Source organism: Xenopus laevis, chromosome 1S (assembly GCF_017654675.1).
Source record: "Xenopus laevis strain J_2021 chromosome 1S, Xenopus_laevis_v10.1, whole genome shotgun sequence".
In the NCBI taxonomy this organism is placed as follows: Eukaryota; Metazoa; Chordata; class Amphibia; order Anura; family Pipidae; genus Xenopus; species Xenopus laevis.
The window spans coordinates 104,531,559-104,555,887 of NC_054372.1; the positions used below are offsets into that span (position 1 = coordinate 104,531,559).

The 24,329-nt window shown below is 38.0% G+C and overlaps 1 protein-coding gene across 1 annotated transcript; it reads right to left on the reverse strand.

Moving 5' to 3' along the window:
• Window positions 1–5,585: 5,585 nt before the first annotated feature.
• LOC108703698 lies at window positions 5,586–22,868 on the reverse strand. The gene is made up of 5 exons (XM_041580064.1): window positions 22,187–22,868; window positions 9,642–9,736; window positions 9,431–9,535; window positions 8,511–8,656; window positions 5,586–6,421 (listed from the first exon to the last, which is right to left on the reverse strand). The coding sequence occupies exons 1-4, from the start codon at window positions 22,577–22,579 to the stop codon at window positions 8,512–8,514; spliced, it is 738 nt and encodes a 245-aa protein (XP_041435998.1). The 5' UTR covers window positions 22,580–22,868; the 3' UTR covers window positions 5,586–6,421; window position 8,511.
• Window positions 22,869–24,329: the final 1,461 nt, after the last annotated feature.

The following is a 24,329-nucleotide window of genomic DNA, read 5'->3' on the forward strand; positions in this document are numbered from 1 at the left end:
TGCAATATATGGACAAACAATCCCTGTTTTGTTTAAAGGGTAAGGCATTTTTCAGTAGCAGTATGCACAAAATGTCTCTGTCTTAAATATATTGATAATGGGTTGAGTGCAGAGGAATCTTGTATTTGTCTATATGTATTTTGTGGTCACACCCTCATTGCACCCCCGCCTAATGATTTTAAAAACTAGTGGTGAGCACAACTTTCCCTTGTTTGTTATAGTTCTACAAGAGCAGTGACCAGCTCCATGTTGTAGCTCCCACCCCCTCCAACTATAGTCAGGAGATCCCACTGGTGTCTAATAAAAGGGCAGCCAAGTTTGGGAGTTTTACTTTGAAAGCAGCTAGTAAGTTGCAGGTAAAACGCATTCGTCCCTTTTATAAAATGTATAATGAAACCATAGAATTCTTAATGAATCAAATGAAAATTGAGCATAGGACTGGCCAGATATGGGATGACTTTGACGTAGTTGGCCAGCTTAAATATATTGCAATATATGGACAAACAATCCCTGTTTTGTTTAAAGGGTAAGGCATTTTTCAGTAGCAGTATGCACAAAATGTCTCTGTCTTAAATATATTGATAATGGGTTGAGTGCAGAGGAATCTTGTATTTGTCTATATGTATTTTGTGGTCACACCCTCATTGCACCCCCGCCTAATGATTTTAAAAACTAGTGGTGAGCACAACTTTCCCTTGTTTGTTATATATATATATATATATATATATATATATATATATTATATATATATATATATATATATATATATATACAACAAAAACAGTCCGCACTCATAGGTCTTGTAAAGTGAAAAAATGTACGCGAGCCGTCCTCAGGAAGTCCTGATTTCCTGACGATGGCTCGCGTACATGAGCCGAAACGTTGAATAAACACAACTTTTTTTTCACTTTACAAGACCTATGAGTATGGACTGGTTTTGTTGTTTAATATTATATCATTTGTACCAGCACCTAGGCATTAACAGGTGTTCTGAGTGCACCAGGTCACGGTTTGTGTGTGTGTGTGTGTGTGTATATATATATATATATATATATATATATATATATATATATATATATATATATATATATATATATATATATATATTGCCAAAACACTGCATAGATCTGTTCCAGTGAGAACTGTAATGTGTCTGTAACTATGCTACATGGATGGATGATAGTGTAGTGAGTATTTAGGACCATTGAGTGTCAGTATTTGTAAACATACACTCATGTTCCTAGTACAGGCTATCCAATATATAGCAAATTACAGTAAAATAATGTTTTTATCTTTCCTTTGAAAGTTTATTAAAGGACAAGGAAACCCTAATCATTGGAAGAGGGGCAACATGCTAGTAAATTAAATCACTAGATTTTTCCTTGTAAGCCAGTGATTCGGGTTACTTTCTTTGCAGAGCTGGCATTTTACTTGTTTTCCCTATTATAGACACACACAAGCTTGCACATGCACAGCTCAGTAAAGTTACAGAGTAAGCCATAGGTAAGATGGCTGTGTGATACTGCTATATAAAGACCCCCAGGCCTGGGCCATTTTTTTAAAGGCAGGGGAAAAAATCTAGTGATTTAATTCACTCAAGGCGGAGGGGGGTGCCTATCACATTATCACCTCTAATGAATGATGGTTTCTTTGTCCTTTAAGGTATAGGTCAATGGCCTCTTTCTCCAAGTAAATGCATTGCGCCAAGTGGTTGTCATACCAAAAGGGAATTTTAACAGCAAAAATTGTATGTAGTTTGTATTGTTAAATCATTATGGACTCTTAAGGTCTTTGACAAGATTTTACAAGAATTTAAAACTTAGCATTATTACAACATAATTTGCATTTATTTGGTATAATTTGGCGCACAATTGATTACGTTTTAATTACAGCTAACCTATCGCACTTTATTTATTATTTTAAAGCTTATGCACCACATACTTAGCCTACAGTGTATATGTGTAGTTAAATATATGTTACTGTATCATTTCTGCACATAACCATCAATAAAATTTTAGGTGGGTATAAGTACTGTAGTTACTTTATGAATAAATATGCAAGTACAGTGTACTGTATTCCTGTGTACAGCTAATGTACATTAGATGAGACTCTCTTTGTACATTAGTGAGACACTTTCATGGATATTGGGGTTTGCTGTGAAATACTAAGTATCTTTAAAGAATACGTTTGCCTAAAATTAACATTCAGTCATGTGTAGATATGCAGTTCCCAGGCTTGAAATTTAAATGATCTAATCTGTATCTGGGTGAAATAAAAAATATAGCTGAATAGTAAAGGGTCTGAAAAGAAAAAAACAAGTATCAACAAATTTGATATAAATCCCCCTCTTCACGCTGCCGTAACCAACCAGTAGTGTAGACCAGATGTAGGACTCTAGATCATGGTTATGTTTATTGTTCACCAGTGCTGAAGCTGGTAAACTGTTAATTCCAGGGGAAATGTATAGTGTAAGGCTGTGTTATGCTGGCTCTGGAAAAGCTAGATAGATAGGTCCCTGGAGTGAATGGAGGAGAGCAGGGTGGGCCCTCCTTCCATACACCATTTAGGGGTTTTCAGTTGCCCAGCTACAGGCAGCTGTCTGATTAGGCTGCAGATGAGCAGCAAATAAAAGAGTAATAAGTCAAATCAACTGGACTTGCTGTATTTTGGCTGGTCATCTGACTGGCTTTCTCAATTCAGAATGACCTGTACAAAAATATTTGTGGTTTTATATACCCTGGATTCTTACTTCAATTAGCATAATCTGTTTAGTAAAACCAGCATGGGGTCAAAGACATGAAGATATGGTGTTGATTGTATTAGCATGATTGGAGCTATGAGGTGTTATTAAACCATCCAGGGAGATGTGCTAAAACAACATTGTATGTGGAAGACTATAGGTTTGCTACAACAGTTCTACAAGACAACACCCTTGGCAACAAAACTTAACCCAGATCAAGTGTGTTCCTTATTTGACCTATGCTTGAGTACCACCTATTTCAAGTACAAGGATAAACTCTACAAGCAGAAACATGGCTGTCTGTAGACATATCACTGTAGATATACTATGACCTGGATGAATGAGAACCGTCACAAACAAATAAAAGTGGTGTGGGACTACACATCAGTGCTCCTTGGGCTGTACAAAATAATAAAAAATTCTAATATAGTTAGTTAGCCAAAAATGTAATGGAGTGAGAGGATGTCTAACATAATAGCCAGAAAATTAGCCAGCTCTCTTGAGGGGAGGCCATATGAGTCATAACTGTTGCTTTTGAATCTGAGCTGAACACTGAGGATCAATTCCAAACTCACTGAACAGTTTTGTCCCATGTGGCCCTCCTTAAATTTGCTGACTAATTCCTTAGAGATCTGCAAAGCAGGAAGTTATATTCTGTTCGGTTATGTTAGACATCCGGTCACTCCAGGTTTTATAGATTATACATTACATTTTTGGCTAACTAACTATATTAGAAACATTTTTTGCACATGCTATCTATTTACCCAGTTTTTATTTTTACACTGAACTGTTGCTTTGAGAAATATTTCTGTCTACTATTGTCAATAACACAAATGCACTGCAGTAATTCATTCATTAGTCCTGTAAAAGTTGCAAAAAGTTTCCTTTTTGTCATTTGTATTGGGAAAATATGCTGATCTTAATTACTCTTATTTAAACTTCTTACAGGCTTAAATTTATTGCTTTTTAATTGTTGCCTAATTTACTTAATTAGAAAAATCATCAGGTATCTTTTTACATCTAGTTTATTGAAATTGCATTCATTATAACTGTATTCTGTGTGTAATAGCAGCTTGCAAAAACTCCCACGTGTACTGCAAATAAAATATGTTTTTTTCCATGAACTCTATCATTTAATTGGACGCAAATATACACCAGGTGCCGGGGTATTTTTTTTATAGGATAACAGATGTGCTACCATGTTGATTTCTTCGGATTTTGGCATCATGTCTGTTAACGATTTTCATATCCAAGATAATGGCGTGCGCTTTAAAAATGGATAGTGTTGGGAAGGCCATATTATTTAATTATATTTTGGTTATTTTTATGTTTATATGACAAACATAATATGAACATATTAGGGGGCAAATTTACTTTAGGTTGAATATCGAGGGTTAATTAACCCTCGATATTCGACTGTCGAAGTTAAATCCTTCGACTTCGAATACCGAAGTCAAAGGATTTAGAGCTATTTGAACGATCAAACAAAAAATCGTTTAATCAATCGATTAAATCCTTCGAATCGTTAGATTTGAAGGATTTTAATCCATCAATCGAACAATTTTTGTTCAACGAAAAAAAGCTACTAAAGCCTATGGGGACCTTCCCCATAGGCTAACATTGACTTTGGTAGCTTTTAGGTGACGAACTAGGGGGTCAAAGTTTTTTCTTAAAGAGACAGTACTTCGACTATCGAATAGTCGAACGATTTTTAGTTCGATTCGAAGTTGCCCATTCGATGGTCGAAGTAGCCAAAAAAAACATTCAAAGTTTTTTTCCTCTATTCCTTCACTCGAGCTAAGTAAATGGGCCCCTATGTGTTAGATTAAAGAACATATTGCAATTTGTTTATATTTGCAACAATATATATATATATATATATATATATATATATCGCAGAAAAGGTCTAGCCAAATGAAAAGGGTTTTATAGCAGTATTGACGCAATATATGTAATTTGTTGTTTTGTAATGTTTTTTTGTAATGGTTATACGTGTAGTTCAACTATCTGATGACGATGTTGTTAGGTCAGCCAATTAACGTTTCCCGCCGTCATGTGTATTAAAGGCATTTATATTGTGATTTTCCGTACTTTGAGAAAGGCCTCGGAGAGGCCGAAACGTTAGTCATTCAATAAAACATTTTTATTTATATATAGTACCCTTGGAAGTTATACTTCAGAAAGTCATAGGGATTAACAGAATCTGCCATCACAACCTCACTGTGAAGAACCAATGCTGCTCAAATGAAATTGCCTCTGGCTCATTAAACTTTTCAATGGGAAAAAAGATCCCCTGCTATCTGTCAATAATGCCCACTAATATACATGTAAGTGTATCCAGTGAAAAACAAGCCTACAGTGACAGTCTGGTCTCATAGTTTTAAGTCTTCCATCTCTTCCAGTTTAGTGCACGTCTCTGAATTCTCTCCAGCTTATTAAAATATATTCTGCATATTCATTTAATAAAATCATAAGTTATAAAACACGAATTGATCTAAATTTAGTTTTTATCCTCACTATTTCCCTTCCCCTGTAATTATGGATAATTGTTTAAATAGAGATAATGAGGCTGCTGTACTAGAATTGGTGCAGCAAAAAGTTAGACCTGTGCTTTTATTTTACTGCTTGCAGTTGACAGAGCAAAAAGAATGCTGACTGATTGCTATGGGCAAATTTGCTGGTGTCCATTAGCACCTATGTTAGTAAATTAGCCCCAATGAGCTGTGTATAAGAAAGTGCCCACATTCCCCATCACCCTCATGCTTACAGATTAAGGATTTTAATTGTAATTTGTAATTTTATTAACTGATTCCTTCTACCATAATTTCAAATAAAAGACAGAAACCACGTTCATCACAAACTTTATTCATTTTGATCACAAATGTATGTCACTAATTCAACCAGCTGAATCTGACAACTTAAATTAAATTCAAGGGCAGTAATGTAACTACCCTCTTCTGGGCCCGGAAGAGGTTTATGCTGATTGGAGCAACATTCCAGAAGTTTATATTGCAGAAGAAAGATCCTATTTACAAGTTATTCTGAATTGAGAAAGCCAGTTGGATGACTGGTGAAACGTCTTTAAGGGAAAAAACACAGTAAGTCCAGTTGACTTGACTTATTTCTACAGATACACACAAAAATAAAACATCACATTAAAGTACGGTCAAGGAGCTTTTTGGAATGGACAGTAGCTCTCAAACAACTTAGAGTGATCTAAATTTATATCAGTGTATTTAGGGTTATGTTACTCATTGCAAATGAAGACACCAGTCATTGGTTTGAAAAAATACATTTAAGTAAAAATAGCCAATATATTTGTATAATTGCTTCCCTTGATCAGTCTGTTTAAGAATATCAACTGTTTAAAAAAAAATCTTCACATACATTATCCAAAAGCTGAAAAAAGGAGCTATGAAAAAACGGAAAGAAAACAGATGCATAACACTACTAAAAGAACACTGATTTCATAATGTAACCATAACAAATTTTCCAGTTGATGTAAACAGAAATAAAAGAGCTGCAACATACTTTCATTAGGAGTAAATACAAGTGTATGCTCCAGAATCTTAGAGAGAACGTCTGTTTCTTCCAGAATGTGTCCCTTGATCTTCCAATATTTCTCTCTGCTGTTCTGACGTTTGATTAGAAGCCTTTATCATTTATAACCAGATGTCCTAGCTATCATTAAGAGCAAATAAAAAGATTACATTAAAAAATAAGATTATTGTGTTTCGCATAGTTGGAAAAAAGTATTTAAAACAGGACTACAGCCTTTCAATAATATCATTACAAAGCTTTAGAAAGGGGTTGGATGGCTTTTTAGCAAGTGAGGGAATACAGGGTAATGGAAGATAGCTCATAGTACAAGTGGATCTAGGGACTAGTCCGACTGCCATTTTGGAGTCAGGAAGGAGTTTTTCCCCCTCTGAGGCAAATTGGCAGTTAGGCAGGTTATATATAGACTTAAGGTTGAACTTGATGGATGTGTGTCTTTTTTCAACCTAACTTACTATGCTGCTATGTATCAAGAATCCATGCGTTTTATGAAAAATGATAAGTTCTTGCGAAGGATTAAAGGAGACATTTTATGTAAAAAAACAAGAATTTACCAGTGCATTTTACTCATTTAGATATAGAAGGAATGTGCTTTAAAAAGTACTGTTTCTGCTTATTTTATTGAAAATTTTTGACAAAATTCCCACTAGTCCCGCCCATCTGTTCCACTTCCTGTCTGCTGAATTCTCTGGCTGTGCAGGGGAGCCGGCGGCACTCAGCACATTGCAGTAGCTAGGCTGACCTGATAGGGAACTAAAGCCTGTCTTTGTTTGTTTGACTGCAGAGCTGTGAAAAGCACTGCGTATCTTGACAGCGCTATATAAATAAATGATGATGATGATGATTGACTGTTCCACTACTACTGTTCTTTTAGCAGGGACTGTTAGGACACACCCACACACAAACACAAACAGGGACCAGAAAACATATATGGGGAGCTCCAATATAGGAGCCATTTTTTATAAATCAATATTTATTTGCACCCAAAAGTAAAACAGGCACCATATAGTATACATTATTGCCTACAAAATCAGGGGGGGTTCATTTATCGTATATATCTCCTTTAAATACAGGGTCTCCAAGTGTCAGCATTTTTTCTGCAGCACAAAGCAGTCTATGGGAGCTCTATGGAAATATTGTCTAGTTTCTAAATCTGGCGGAAAGTTGAACAATAACCAATATTTCCTTGTTTATTTAATCTAATTTAAATAGTAATTTGTTTCTTGCTTGAATTGATACATTTTATGAGGAAAGCATATTCATTTTGAGCAAAGCAAAATATAATTTTTTGAATTGGAAGTGATCAAACCTTTTTCATTTTGGTAAGGATATATTCTGAACTGAAAATAGGAAAATGCACTTATGTGCCAGTGTACACAAAAGTACTGGAAAGGTTAAAAGATATTTGCAGTTACAAATCATTGCTTTTTGACATTGTTTTCACATCTTTTTACCTTTCCCAGTGGGGAGATCACCCCGTGCAGTCACTGGCATTAGCAGTAAATAACAGTAATGCATACCTCCCAACATTTTGTAAATTAAAAGAGGGACAAAAAAAGCTTGTAGCGCAGCAATTTTTTGACCACACCCATTTTTTGTGGTCACACCCCCTAATTATCATGTTAATTTTACAAAATTTGGCAGGTTATGAAAGTTGAACCTATTTCTGTGTTTGTTTTTCAGTTATTACAGTTTTGTTAATTAAGGTAAATTGCCTTTTAAACTGCGAGTCTAACTTTTCCCAAGGGACCTCCTTATCTAAATTGTTACAATTATTTATTTGCTTATCTCAAAAGTATTACAAAGTATCTTGGCTGCACCTGGTGGCTGTTTTGGGCTCTCTGCCAAACGACAATTAAGTTAGAAACTTTGTATCTTTTTCTAACTGTATAGTGCAGAGAAAGTCGGGACATTTCAGTACAAATGCGGGACTGCGGGTTGAAAGCGGGAATGTCCCACTGAAAACGGGACAGTTGGGAGGTATGGTAATGGTGATAAGTAACAGTAATAGAGGCAATCCAGTAAGATAAACTTGTAAATGAAGCCATAATAAAATCTTTTTAAAAAATCTTTATTCGCAGTTTGTAACATTTTCTCTGCTACAATGTGAGAGAGGAAACAGCCTGAAGTATTTGTGGTCACTTAAAGAATAAGTAAACTTTTTTTTTTACTATCTCTATATTGCTCTAAATAGTCCCCTAGAATAACCTACATCAGTCCCAGCATTCAGCCTGCTGTGGTGTCTGCATTATCAGTTGAAATCTCCAGCTCATTTCACTTGTTGTTGAAGTGTGAAGCCCCACCGCCTCTCTCCTTATCTCTTCGACAACCAGAGTAGTCAGAGAGGAGCAGCTGCACCTGCAGTGACAGTAACAGAGAAGCAGGAGTCAGTGGCAGCTTTCTAAAACACTGTAAGCATTTAAACTGTATTCACAAGTTTTTTTTATATTTGCTGATTAGTGATACAATTTGCTGTATTTATTGTTTCAGTGGCATCTTAATTTATTCAACTGTGGTGTTGAGCTATAACTTTGGTTGGGCATCAAAACTGTTCAGTGGACCCCTGGCCTTCATATTTAGGGTGATTTATTTTGGTGCATAGTTATATGTGGGATATAAGATGCTTCAAAGTAGAGGTGAGATTTGAGGTGATTTTCAGATTTTTTCAGCCAACTTTAGCAAAGCTTTGCGGGTTGGTAACTTGGAATAGAAAGATATATTTAGCCATTTTGGATTTGGGGGAATGTGTACTTTCCAAACATTAATAACTTTCTGGGGTAAACTTTAATGTTTGTAGTTTTATCCCACATAAAATGTGGTAAATGTGATTTTGCAGTAGCTGGAACAACAGAATTGATAGACCATATGGGATGTCTTCATTGTGTGGGCCCCTAGAGGCCACATTCTTATGTAAACCTCTGCACATTGGGCAGAAAACTGTTCAGCAGACCCCTGACCTTCATATTTAGTGTGATTTATCTTGGTACCTAATGACGTGAGAGTGACAATGCTGCAAATGAAGGTTTGAGGTGATTTTTTTTTTTTTAAATGTCAGAAAGTGTTATAAAACCCTGTAACTGTAGGAAAACATTCTGACTGGGTAATTTGGAGTAGAAAGATGAATTTACTTACTGTATGGTTTGCTGGGTTAAACTTGTTGTTAGTGGAATTTTTGTCCTTGATATCTGAAGTATGCAGATTTGTGGAGAATTGTGGTTGTGTACTGCAGTTTTTGACCTGTAAAATTCAGAAATCTCAAGAGACATGGGACTTTTCAAATCAGTTGTATTTTTATGTATAATATAAATTATGTTTCTACTATATGTGTTTATATTATGCATACCTCCCAACTGTCCCTTTTTCGGAGGGACAGTCCCTCTTTTGACAGCTCAACCTGCAGTCCCTCATTTGTACTGGAAAGTCCCTCTTTTCTCTGCACTGAACAGCCAGAAAAAAAAACAGTTTCTCACTTAAGACACAAAAACACAGTTTAGATAAGGAGAAATATTTTCAAACTTTCATAACCTGCCAAATTTTGTAAAACAAACATGGTAATTAGGGGGTGTGGCCACAGAAAGGGGTGTGGTCAAAAAATTGCTGCGCTACATGCGGAAAAAAAAATTTTGTCCCTCTTTTTACTTCCAAAATGTTGGGAGGTATGTATTATGGAATAATATGTTGTTTTTTGTTTGTTTGTTTGTTTTAATTTTTTGACATTTAGAAGCTTATATCTTATTACACAACCAGAATTGAATCACAAATAGTATATTTTGAAAGCTTAGGTTGCCCTGAAAAATACAATATGTTGATATCTTGGCCCCAAAACTGAAAGAGCACAAAATGTTCATCTGGCAATAAAAGTTTAGTGAAAGTGTTAATGACAACTACTGCTGCATATATATATATATATATATATATATATATATATATATATATATATATATATATATATATATATATATATATATATAAATATATTGTGGTTGGTCATAAGTTGGGAACACTATTGTGGTTACTGAGACAGGAAGTAGCATAAAGTGATGTATAGTGCTTTTCTCCTAGCAGACAGAAGGTGAATAACATATGTGAGCTTTGTAAGTCTGTAAAATGTAAGATTGGGTAACCAAGAGAAACCCTCTTGCCCACATTAGCTGTATTATATTTTTACTTAAAAAGAGTCAATCAGTATGTTCTTTGTTGTTAATCAGAAGCAGGGCCGGGCCAAGTGGTAGGCAGAGTAGGCACGTGCCTAGGGCACATACCTGCTCTGTCGCCTACCCCATGTCCGGTCGCATCTCTCCTTGTGTATGTGCGCTTCTGCACATGCGTGCACAGCGATTCACGCTTCTGCGCATGTGCGCATGCGCACTCGCATGCGTGCAAAAATACTACTTTGCCTATGTGCCCAGGTTGCCTAGGGCACCTGTCGGGTCTGGCCTGGCTTTGATTAGAAAAAACCCAGTACAGGTACGGGACCTGTTATCCAGAATGGTCGGGTCCTGGGGTTTTCCGGATAACAGATCTTTCAGGTATTTGGATTTTCATACCTTAAGTCTAGTAAATATTAGGGGCAGATTTTTGAATTTTGAGCTATTTTTTGTGTACTTCAACTAGGGAATAGTCCAAATTCGATTTGAATTTGAAAAAAAAATTTGAATATCGAAATTTATCATGTACTGTCTCTTTAAAAAATTAGACCACTCGCCATCTAAAACCTGCCAAATTGCTGTTTTAGCCTATGGGAGAGTCAATTGGTGGACTTAAAAAATCAAAAAACTTCGGATCGAATTCGATCAAATACGCTATTCCTTCGATTCGTACAATTGGAATTTGTCCGAATACAGACCTATTCGATCGAAAACGAACCTATTTGACCAAAATAAACTTCAACTGAATTTCGGTTGGTCTTTTTGAATTTGAATTTCGAACTTATTTCAAATCCAAATTTGACCCTTGATAAATATGTCCCTAAATAAACCCAGCAGACTGGGTTTGCTTCCAATAAGAATTATTTATTCCTTAGTTTGGATCAAGTACAAGAAAATGTTTTATTATTACAGAGAAAAAGGAAATCATTTTTAAAATTTGGATTAGATCACAATTCAGAACTTTCTGGATAATGGATTCCATACCTGTACTCCCATGCTCCTTGTTACCAAACCTGTATATAATATTTACCGGGCAATAATCCTTGTATTTACAACATTGATTGGTCAAATAACTCCACCCACATGTCATAACTCAACAGACATCACTGTACCCACATCTGATGTTATCATGCCCACACCAACATCACTGCCAAACCCCAATGCTATCTGCCCCTGTCCCCTTTGTTCGGGTCTAGCTGCCAGCAGAGGTGGCAACCTTAGTAGGGCGTCATCTCCCAATTGAAGTAAGAATGCATGTTTAAGCTTATAATTGGTCTGTAGGGATATTTAGGCAATCTTACTATATATAAGTAAATCCAGTAGTACTCTGAAACTTACCATTATGTGTCCTTTCACATAATTATGTAATTTTCTTCATTTCTTCACATGTTTGGAGTGCCCTTCACTGCCTGTCATCAGATATTTCATTCTGTTAGGAAAAAGTACCAGAAGAGATTCTGACCATTAGTTTTTCAGGCAAGTCTGAGCAAGTCAGAATTTTATAGTTCATTACATTTCTTAGAAGTCACCAAGATAAATTACCCAGTGGGTGGAATGAAGGCATTTCAGGATAAACGAGAGGTGTGGGGTATATCATCTTCTGCAGAGATTCTCTAAAAATAATATTTTGATTCCAGATGGGAATTTGAGGAATCTTTACAGTCCCATTTTTTTCTGAAACTTTTGAAGCCATTAAAATGGGCTACCATTTTGCTTCCTAGACATGATTCCACTAACACTGATCTGGCTACCTCCAGAATATTTATCGGTGCATTGGAAGTTACATTCCAAGATGCTCTCTTGCCTAAATAATTATGTAGCCAGGCTGTAAGCAGGCTCTTGTGGAGTCTAAGGAGTTTTTATTGCAAAATAGTCACATGATTCATAAAGCATTGAAACGGCTTGTCAATATAAAATATAATAGCAATAAATACTTAGATCTTCATTGTGTTATGTATCAGTTGCAGAAGTATTTCTAAAAATGACATCCCATTAAGTTAATGCATACCAAATAATACATGGCCTGCTTTAGAAGGAACAATGAGGCAGGTACGGTAGCCTATATATGGTGGCAATGTTCTGAGGAACAGCAGTACTGATCTCATGCAATTAGCTTGTTGCTACAACTTCCTGCTTTGCAGCTCTCTTGGTTTCTACTGATTGGTTACCAGACAGTAACCAATCAGTGACTTGAGGGGGGCCACATGGGTCATAACTTTGCTTTTGAATCTGAGCTGCATGCTAAGGATCAATTGCAAGCTCACTGAACAGTTATGTTCCATGTGGCCCCCCTTAAAGGAGAAACAAACCCTTTACCAAAAAAAAAACGTACCCCCACCCCATGTAGACCCCCCTTCCTCCACCCCCCAGCCTAGCTGCCCCCCTGGGAAAATGCCCCTAACTTTTTACTTAGCCCTAGGAGCAGAGTAACAGCATCAGAATTCACTGTAGCCATCTTCCAGGTCTTCATGTCTTCTTCAGGCGCTTCGGCAATTACCGTCCATTTCTGTAATTTCCATCCATTTTCCGTTCCAACTGCGCATGCGCCGATTTGCCAGCAGTCTCCGTCTCAGCTTACCTAAGACCCAGAAGATGGCTCCGATGCTGTGACTCTGCTCCGAGGGGTAAGTAAAAAGTTAGGGGCATTTTCACAGGGGCAGCTAGGCTGGCGGTAGGAGGGAGGGGGGGTCTATGTGGGGTAGGGGTAGGTTTTTTTTAGTAAAAGGATTGTTTCTCCTTTAAAGTCTTTGACTAACTCAGAGTTAGAGAGCTGAAAAGCAGAATGTTCTGTTCTGTTATGTTAGACATCCGCTCACTTCAACCCAGGGCCGGAACTAGGGGTAGACAGAAGAGGCACATGCCTAAGGCGCAAAGGTGGAGGGGCGCCAGGCAGGTATCTCTTCTGCCGCCTTCCCCTAGCTCAGACCCTTTTGTCTCACATCTCGAGCAGCTCCTCTTGTCTGTTTAATGTGTTCCTGCGCTTTTCCACGCAAACGCACACACACATGCGCTTGTGCTCTGACTCGTGTCCCCCACCACAGGCAGCAGCTGTGGTATTACTGTCATGCGTGCGCATGCGCGCGCACACGCTTGAGTCTGGATTCCTCGTCATGCGCGCCTCTGCGCATGCGCCCGCGCCTCTGCGCATGCCCCAAGCACGCTTGAAAAGGGGGCTACGTAGTCAGCCGGGTTGCCTAGGGCGCCCAGCTGATTTGGCCTGGCACTGCTTCAACCTTTATACATTACATTTTTGCCTAACTAACTATATTAGAAACTTTTTTTATTTTGCACAGCCTATATATTTACCCAGTTTTTTTTTTATACTGAACTGAACTGTTCCTTTAAGTCGTCTGCAACAAGGATAAGAAATTATTGGTCTTCCATTTATTGCAAAGCATCCATATCCCAGAACATCCATCCATATTATTCAATACATCTGTGGATACTTATTATTAAAGAAGCACACTGTTGTATAATGGAATTAAAAACACACAGAAAAATTGGGCAATATGCAATGTGAAAAACTTGTACCAGTGACAATAACTCTTTGAATGAACATTAAGGGTCACATTTTTGCAATTCTGTCTAGTAAATGACAAAGACATAAAGCACATCTGGCTAAAGAGGCTGCAATAAAAGAGTAAAAATAGATAAGGAAGGTTAGGTGTGGCTATGGGGCATAATAATAGAGAAGAAAGGTAGCCAGTTACTCCGGATTCCCTTAAAAAAACATAAGGTTATAAAGCCCTTATTAAAAGTAAAGAGAGTTCCCATGTTCAAGCCTTATTTTAAGCATATCTGTACTTAATCTTAGACAGACTGCAAGCAAATGGTGGACGATGGTAAGTCTATACAATTGCTAGGGCAAAACAAACCAATTGATTTTTTCAAAATATAGAAATTTATAGTAACTGAATATCTTATATTATCAGAAATAACAGCTGATTATTAAAAGGTAAATTAGTTATCAGGTGGTCACATGTCCAACAACAGCCAATCTTGTGCTACTAATTTTGCTACACTCCTAAGCCAGTATCAATGGGTGTTTTTTTCTCCAGTAGAAATAAAAAGCCAATGATAATGATATAGCAATATCTATCTACCCTTTATTGTGCCAGTGACCTTGTTGCCAGTAACCACAAATATCTGCATAGATTAAAGGGACAACCAGAGACATAAGAGTTTATGCAGTGCTGGCACTATGGTACTTTAGGACCAATATCCTAAATATTAAAATCTATAGTACTTAAAGGATTAACGAAGAGGAACTATGATTTTTACACATGGAAAATCTCTAAAAATAGGCAGGGAACGTCTTGCATGGCATCAATGTGAATGTGGTGAACACCTTTTCTGCTGACTGCTTTACACATGCTCAGACTGTTGCACACATGTTATCATTACATAATGATCTGCAGAGAGCTACTCAACCATATAGATACCCAAGCTATACATTTACATATGTTCTGTAGTCCTCGCAAGGCCATTAGCCCGTCTATATCTGCTACAATTACAGGAAATCACCTCTGCCAATGACATATGCGCATTATTGTACATTTGTGCTTTACACACAACATACTAAAACTATTCTCCTTTTTCCATAGTGTCCTTACTGAAAGTAGATTAACACCCTATGTCTGCAACCCAGCCCTGCCATCCAGGCTTACTGGAACCTAGACTTTTTTCTGTGGTTTTCAGACTTGGGGTTCAAGACTCCCTTTTTAAGCCAAATAACTGATTAGAGACCCCTATTCAGCGCATAGCAAGGTACAAGAAAACCCTTTTCAACTACTAATTTAGTTCTGGTCTTAACAGGAAAATATTTACGCATGTATACATTTTTTCAGGCCTTCATACAGTTGCAGTGACCAAAATTTTATATGGTGGCACTTGGTGAAGCTTTCACAGTCCTACAGTCCTATTCACAGTCAGCCGTTCGCAGACACAGCTCTTACTTTTAGTAGCCCATGTTGCATGGCTTTCCCAAAAGCTTCATGGGGACCAACTTACAGAGGTGTCCAATTCTCTGACCTTCCACTACCACTTTGCACAACTTTACTTCTGCATAGGGAGCTAGGTCAGACCTAAGCCTACTAACAGGCCTCGCTACCTGGCATGCATTTGCTTGGGTAGCCCCTACACTAGCTTCCATTCTGCCCACCTTTACCTAAGTCCCTGCCTTGCCTCCCTGTAGGAGTTAAGGTAAATGACAAAAGTGCTCAACCACATGCATGTCAGTAACAGAATCATGTGTTTGCTGAGGAAGACCTTTTCTGGTGCTTATCGATGATACTGGTGCTTCAGTGTGTGGAAATATAGCCCACAAGATCTACCACATCTACAGATTTTTGAAGATATCAACACATTTAGAAATTTCACAAAATCAGTCACAATTTAGCTATATGCAAGCTGGTCAATAAAATCTTATACTCTCCTCTAATCAATTAAACTATATTCAGATACAATGGCAAATGAATAATAAAGGCATGCTGATTTCAACAGTTCTGGGGACATATTTGTGCCTAATACCAGCATATTCTACATTTGGCCTCAAGTTCTCTGTAAAGGCTATTTATTTCAAGGGAGTTTGTTTGGCATTCCTATAACTGCTCTGAGCCATAGATAGTTTCTTCAGTTCAAGCAACACCCCAAATATATCACACCACACCTACCTACTGGACCAAACCATATGGTTGAACTTGATGGATGTTGTCTTTTTTAACACCATTTTAACTATGTAACAAGGCAATGATTTAAATAGAATAATAACCTTCCCCTTGCTTTCTGAATAACAGATTCTGGATAATGGATCCCATACCTGTGCTTACTGGCTTACTATTTGTTGTTTTTGGCCCCTTCCTAATGATTCATGTAGTTTGTATCATGTGCCAACCAGGTCTATGATTAGGACTAACACGTGTCCTACTCTGTTTAAAATAAAGCCTTCAATTCTTACACAAGTTTGTTCTTGAGATCTGTGATTGCCTGCCAAAATTCTTGTTGGTACTACTTCCTCCTCAAGCTGCAGGTCTGGGGCATGCTCACCCCTCCTCTTTAATGGCGCACACTATAAAACAACCTTTTCTTAAAATTGTGTATAATGAATTATACCTCTTCTGTTCTGATAAAAATGGATTTATGCAATTCTTTAAAGGAGAAGGAAAGGCTAAAATTAAAGGGATACTGTCATGGGAAAAAAAATTTTTTTCAAAATGAATCAGTTAATAGAGCTGCTCCAGCAGAATTCTGCACTGAAATCCATTTCTCAAAAGAGCAAACAGATTTTTTTATATTCAATTTTGAAATATGACATGGGGCTAGACATATTGTCAATTTCCCAGCTGCCCCATGTCATGTGACTTGTGCCTGCACTTCAGGAGAGAAATGCTTTCTGGCAGGTTGCTGTTTTTCCTTCTCAATGTAACTGAATGTGTCTCAGTGGGACATGGGTTTTTACTATTGAGTGTTGTTCTTAGATCTACCAGGCAGCTCTTATCTTATGTTAGGGAATTTTATTTAAAAATATTCAGATTTACAATAAATCAAACTAGAAAAAAGTTACAATCAGTCACATATTACATTTTTCATATTACATTTCAGCAAGAAAAACAAAGTCCTTCCCACATTTTTTTATGTGTCTCTGAAATTTCAAATTCTTTTGACTTAATAAAAGTGACATCTCTACCGATTGCCTCTGTTACCGCTTCTACTGACATTTCAATCTGACTTGTAGTCATTCTGCACCTCATGTGCCACAGGTGATTTCGTAATACTGCAATAATGATGTACAAAGTGTTTTTGTTTCTTCCACCAGTTCTATTACCTTTGACCACTCCGTAAGAAAATTCTGCAAAATCTAAATCTTTTATTAGATTTAGGTTCATAGGTCTTGCCAATTTTTCTCCTAATGAGCTAGAAACTGGACAATCTACAAGAAAATGCTCTTGAGATTCATCCACTTTACATCCCCATGGACACTCTGTCTACCACATTGAGGTATTTTAAATTGCCTCTCACATACATCTTGCCCTGTAACGACAGCCATGCAGTGTCCCAAAATTTCCTTGGAATTCTTTTATGTGTAAGAAACTTAATGCTTTCTGCCAAAGTCTCTTCCGGGCAATCTTTTACTCCTATTGGAGATGCAAAATGTAAGTCTATAACTTTCCAATAGAGCAATTTTCTATGCAATGATCTTAATTCATCAGAACCGAAGATGGTGCAGAAGAAAACCACAGGACACGGCATGTCCAACCCTCCCTTTTTCTTCTGCAGGAAAGTAATCCCTCTTTTTACTGGGTTGAGCCTACTTCCCCAAAGCATTTGGAAGAAGAGGCTCTGGATCCGGGCATAGAAAGATTCTGGCAACAAGAAGACATAAGAGACGAAAAGGAAGAGCGGAATCAAGAAAGTCTTAATGTCAATCCTTTCTCTATAGGTCAGCTTCCAAGCTTTCCAACGCTGAACTTTTGCCAGACCAGTATTCAGTTTTTCTTCCCAATTTACCTTATCAAGATCTCCCTTCCCAAATTTGATCCCTAAGATTTTAACTAGATCTGAGGCTACTGGGAATTTCTCAAGTCTAAAACTTGGTTCCCCGTCTAAACTCCAAAAAGCTTCTGATTTTTCATGATTGATCTGAGATCCTGAGGCCTCAGAGTAGTTTTGATACACTCCAAAACCTTTCCCTCCTCCTCAGGTTTTGATATTACTAGAGTTATATCATCCGCGTAGGCGAAGGACTTAAAGGATTGGCCCAATGGAAACGGAACACCCCCAAGCCCACACTCCTGCAGTCTCCTCAAGAAAGGATCCAAAGACATACAGGAGCGGGCTCAAAGGGCACCCCTGTCTCACACCAGCCTTCACTGAAAAGTCCTTTCCAACCATTAATCAATGGAAAGCTTTTTGCCTCTTTATACAGAACTTTAATCCAGTTTATGAATTTTTCCGGAATACCGTATCTGTGCAAAACCGCCCATAGATATTCATGATTAACTTTATCGAAGGCTTTAGCTTGGTCTAAAGACAGAAAGTATCTACCCCACTTCCAAGCTTTACATCTCTCCAGTGCTTCCCTTAGTGAAAGAATAGCCCCAAAAATACTTCTACCTTCTATTGAGCAGAATTGAGATGCAGATAAGAGAGGACCTGCCACCGCACCCAACCTCTGTGAAAGTATTTTTGCCAGAATCTTCCTATCACAATTAAGTAGGGCAATCGGCCTCCAATTCCCAATGTGCCTCGAATCCTTCCCCTTTGATATCAGAATCAGAGAAGAAGACTGCATAGATGGAGACTGATGTTTTTCTGACAGACATGCATTAAAGACTTGGGCCAACACTGGAACCAGATCTTCCTTAAAAGTGACATAAAATTCCGTGGTGAACCCATCTGGTCCAGGGGCCTTCTTTTTCTGTTGTTTATCAATTGCCTGTCTTACTTCTTCCTCTGTGATCTCTGATACCAAAGGGGATAGGTCCAAATTAGCAGTGTCAGTGACTGGGGTCGCCTCTAGGAAAGCTTGAATCTTTTTTCCATCCAAAGCTTGTTCTCTGTAGAGTTCAGCATAGTAAGTCTCCACAACCTCCTAGATACCCTCCCTAGAATTTTCTAACTTACCCTGGGGGTCGTAAAGACCTTCGACCAGTTTCCTCTTAACAGTCTCCTTACAATTCTGAAAAGGGTCCGGGGAACAAGATTTCCCATAGTCCCTCTCCAGAACCAGGGACTTAAACCGGTCATACTGATGCTGTCTCAACAAATACTTAAGCTGGTTTACTTTTTCTCCCCCCTCCCCTTTCGAAATACAAATTTCAAGTTTCCTTCTCAAAGATTGACTCTCTTTTTCTCTGGCCCTCCCTTTTTTAAAAGAGGTAGAAGCGAAAAAGGTACGGAAAGAATCCTTAGCCGAGTCCCACCAATCCACAACAGAATCAAAAAAATCTATTCTGGTTTTTTGCAATTCCAAAAATTCCTTAAAAGCAACTTTCGTCTCCTCCTCCTTTAGTATCTCTTGACCCACATGGTCAGAGAATTCAACTCCTATCTCTCTAAAGTTAGAATGAACTCCACCTTTTTTAACAAATATAAAGTCTATCCTACTGCTTCTCTGACCGCATCTGTATGTATGGAGGCCTTCCCTCCCATTGCAAGTAGCCACATCTTCCATACCTGCATCAGAGATCAAGTTTCTAAAAAATAAACTTTCATATTTATTAATTTTGCCAGTACTATCCTTTTCTCCTAAGACTTGATTAAAGTCTCCTGCGAATATTATTGGGATGGATGTGAAAAGGAATGGCTTGATTTCTTTGAATAATGATCTTCTTTCATAAATTGTATGTGGCCCATACACATTGATAAGTCTAATCAATTTATTTTCAAATGAAATATCTAATATTAGACATCTGCCCATTGAAACATCAATTTTTTTTTTAAGAATTACATGCCTGTTGCCTTTAAATAGAATGCCTACCCCCCCTGCTGGTTCTGTGCCCAGGGACCAGAAGGATAGGCCTTCCCTCCATTCTCTCTTTGCCTCTTTTATATCATTTAGAGATGAGTCTTGTCTCTTGTAAAAAGATGATATCTGCATCTATATCTTTAAGATATTCATATGCAACAAAACGCGTTTTCTTATTTTTGATACTGTTCGTATTTATGGTAAAAAAATCAATTGATAAATCCATTATTGTTCTTTTTTTTAGGGGCATTACTCTCATCTCCAACTCTCTTGACCTGTACCCTGGGGCCTAGATTTACCTCCATCATCTCCTCTTCATCTAGGGACTCCCATTCAAGTTCTTGGGGCACCTCTTCCTGATCTTTTTTACTTTTTTTCCTGCTCGTGTCCTGTACTTGATTTTTTCTTTTTTCTCTCTCCTCCTCCTCCATTTTTTCCAACTCTTCAACCTCTTCCCCCCATGATTTTTTTCCCAGAACCTCGTACCTGTTTTGGCTCTCGATTGTCATTTTGCCGATTACATTTTTTTTCACAACTGTCCTTGCTCTGGTTTCCCTCCTCACCTCTCCCCTTTTTTTATTTTCCCTTCTCACCTCTTTCCATTCTCCCCCTTTCTGTTGTTCACTAGGGGTTGGGATAACGTTACTCTGTGCTGCAGTTTCTGCTTGTTTACACACTTGTATTTGTTTTTCCGGGACAGTTTCTACCATATTTTCTTTTAATTGTTCTTCTATGTTAGGACATGATTTTTTTACATTCCTCCAGGCTTCTGGGCAGTTTCTGTAAGCATGGCCGGTTTTTAAACAAAGATTGCATTTGATTTGTTGCTCACATTCTTTACTAAGATGTCCTGTTTCTCCACAAAAGGCACATTTTTTAACACTGCATTTACTAGCCAAATGTGTTCTAGCCCCACATTTAAAACAGAGTTTAGGTTGTCCCACATAGAAGCAAACTCCCCTGTCTTTCCCAATGAAAAAGGATGTAGGTAAATGCCTTTGTGTATAACCTTCAGAATTTAATTTTACCTGTACTTTGTAGCCACCTACCCAGAAACCTTCCTCATCATAGATCTTGACTAGAGGGGATACAACAGTACATTGTCTCTTTAACCAGATCAAAACATCCTCCTGGTGCACAGTCTCATTTTTCATCAGAATAGTAACATTTTTATACTCCGGCTTGGAAATAGGGATAACTCTAAATTGTCCCCATTCCTTAGCATTCTTTGTCAAATTGTATTTCCGCCAAAACTCCTCTAGTCCCTGCGACAACTTAAAGCTCAAATCAAACTCCATGTCTGTAACACTTATCATAGCATAAACATCCTCCTCTGAGAAACCAAGTAACTGCTTCACCAAAATCTTACCTACAAATCTTCTGCTAGGAAAATCTTCCCTCTCTCCTGTCCACTTAATTTTAACAGCATTTTTACGTTTACCATAATCATCCTCCTCCTCCTCCCCACCAGTCTGCACATTCCCAAACAGTTTTTTCTGACCCCACACATTGCCTACTTCCTTGGGTTTCACAGAAACATTTGCATTATTTTCTCCACCATCTGCATTTCTTTCAACATTTTCAGACTGAACATTAGGCATATTATTAGGTTGCATATCAACATTCATTTCTGGCATAGGATCAGTAACAACCTGTTCAATTGGATCATCAAAAACAATTAATGGTAAATCGTTATCATCAGAAGATTTTTTTGTTTAGGGGGAGAAACATTTTCGTTAGCATTTTCTTTCAATAATTCTGATATTTTAAAAAGTCTTTCTGTGGCCACATCCCCACCCCCTTGTTTCATTTCTTCAAAACGTTTTTTATTTGCATAAAGTTCCTTCCATGGTTCAATAATGTCCAGAACAGTTTTAATCTGAACTTCCACATCCTCCATTTCCTTATTTAAGTCCTTTTGGCTCCTTTAAGCAGTCGTAAATCCTTAATTAGTACATCAATCCCTTTTGTCAGTACATTCTGCTTTGTTTCTAAACATTTAAGTTCATTTAAAGCACTCATGATCTTGTCATATTCTATTACATTACTTCCCCCAGTACTTTCATTGTCCTTCCCTGCATGTCCAGAGTTATCCAAATTAGTACTTGCCACAAAAGATCCACTTATATTTCCCCCTTTTTCTTTTAATGAAACAGACCTCAGATCAGTGTCCATAGTCTGCCTCTCATTAACATAAGTCTCTGAGCTCCCTTCCCCCCTCTCACAAGCTGCAGCTCCTGCAGCTGCAGTCACATTCTTTGCAGATTCACTCACCCCCTGTCTGGTGTCTGTAATTGATGTTTCTGAGATCAGACGAGACCTTGGCTCTTGCAGGGCGCTCTCTGCCACTCTGTGTGCAATTGTGCTGGCTGCTTCCTCCATTCTGCCAGATGACTCGAACTCTCGCGGTGCTTTCCCCGAGACTTCGGTCATTTCCGCATTCGTCTCCTCTGCAGAATTGCTATGGCTTCCCACAGCAGCTCCTGCATTCGGATCCTTCTCTGGATGGCTGCCAGCACCAGTTTCAGTCTCTCCAGCTGAGAGACCACTTTCGTCCAAAGCAACTTTCAGAGCCTTCCCTTTTGCTGCCCTTTTTGTCCGGTCTCCAGGTACTGCTACATTACTCTCTGCAGACCTCCTTCTACTTCCCAGCCTGGAACGCTGCATGTTCCCAGGGGGTGTCTCTGGTTTTTTTCTCACCTTGAGGGAAGATAGCAGACTTCCCAAGGTTTTTTAAGTGAAAAAAAAAAATCAAAAAGTCCAAAAAATAAGCACGGGTGAAATTAAAGAAAGGGGGGAGGGGGGAATCACTCCAAAAAATGAAAACTATCCTCCCCAGACCCGCAAGGGCCTGGGGATACACACTTCCACAGAGCACACTCACAGCACGTCCTCACAGTTTGAGAGTATAGCTTATTGTGTGCTTGTGTTAGGGAGCTGCTATCTGGTTACCTTCCCATTGTTCTTTTATTTGGCTGCTGGGGGGGAAAAGGGAGGGGGGTGATATCACTCCAACTTGCAGTACAGCAGTAAAGAGTGATTGAGGTTTATCAGAGCACAAGTCACATGAGATGGGGCAGCTGGGAAATTGACAAAATGTCTAGCCCCATGTCAGATTTCAAAATTGAATATAAAAAAATCTGTTTGCTCTTTTGAGAAATGGATTTCAGTGCAGAATTCTGCTGGAGCAGCACTAACTGATTCATTTTGAAAAAAAAATTTTTTTTCCCATGACAGTATCCCTTTAAGTCAGCTTTATCAGAAAGGTCTATATAAATATACAGGTATAGGATCCCTTATCCGGAAACCCGATATCCAGAAAGCTCTGAATTACGGAATGTCTCACATAGACTCCATTTTATCCAAATAATCCAAATTTTTAAAAATGATTTCCTTTTTCTCTGCTCTGTAATAATAAAACAGTAACTTGTACTTGATCTAAACTAAGATATAATTAATCCTTATTGGAAGCAAAACCAGCCTATTGTGTTTATTTAATATTTAAATGAATTTCTAGTAGACTTAAGGCATGAAGACCCAAATTACGGAAGATCCGTTATCCGGAAAACCCCAGGTCCTGAGCATTCTGGATAACAGGTCCCATACCTGTACCAGGAATCCCTCAAAGTAATGCTGCTCTGAGTCCTCTGTCAAGAAAAACACTACATTTCTTTCCTTCTATTGTGTACACGTGGGCTTCTGCATCACACTTTCTTCTTTCAGCTTAAATCTCCAGGGCTCGGGCTTGAGCATGCTCAGTTTGCTCTGCCTCCCTCCTCCCCTTCCTGATGTAATCTGAGCCGAGAGCTATGAGTGAGCAGGGAGAGACTCCGGCAGGCAGTTATGTCATACCAAGCTAATATGGCAGCTGCTATCCTAAACAAACAGAGAGCTTATAAAGATGTTTTCTTATGTATGGTAAAGCATTCTACAGAATAAATATAGTGTTATAGCTATTGTGGCTAATCTTTTGGCAATAAACTGCTTCAGTAGCTTTCCTTCTCCTTTACATGCAATTTGTTGCCATAGCTTGAGCAAAATAAAGACAAGCACAATAAATATACCATGAACTTAATACTAGGGTGCAATATGTGAAAAATTAAGATTATATACTTCAGTATGGCAGAAATCTCCCCCAAACGGATATCAGTGATAGTTGTGTAATTAAAAGTGTCAAGTTTGCTACAGGTCTAGTTGTCCATCACAGTTGAATTTCGCTGGTCATCTACTGTATAAAGAAGCAAACATTTATTGGTTGCTATGGCTTTCTGCACTGGAGTGAACTTTGTGCTATGTATGGTTGGGATATTCCTTTCTTTTACTTAAATACTAATTATTAATGTGGATTACTTTCTATACATACTATATTCTACATACATTAAATACTGTGACAGTAAAACTGAGATTTTTTTGGAGC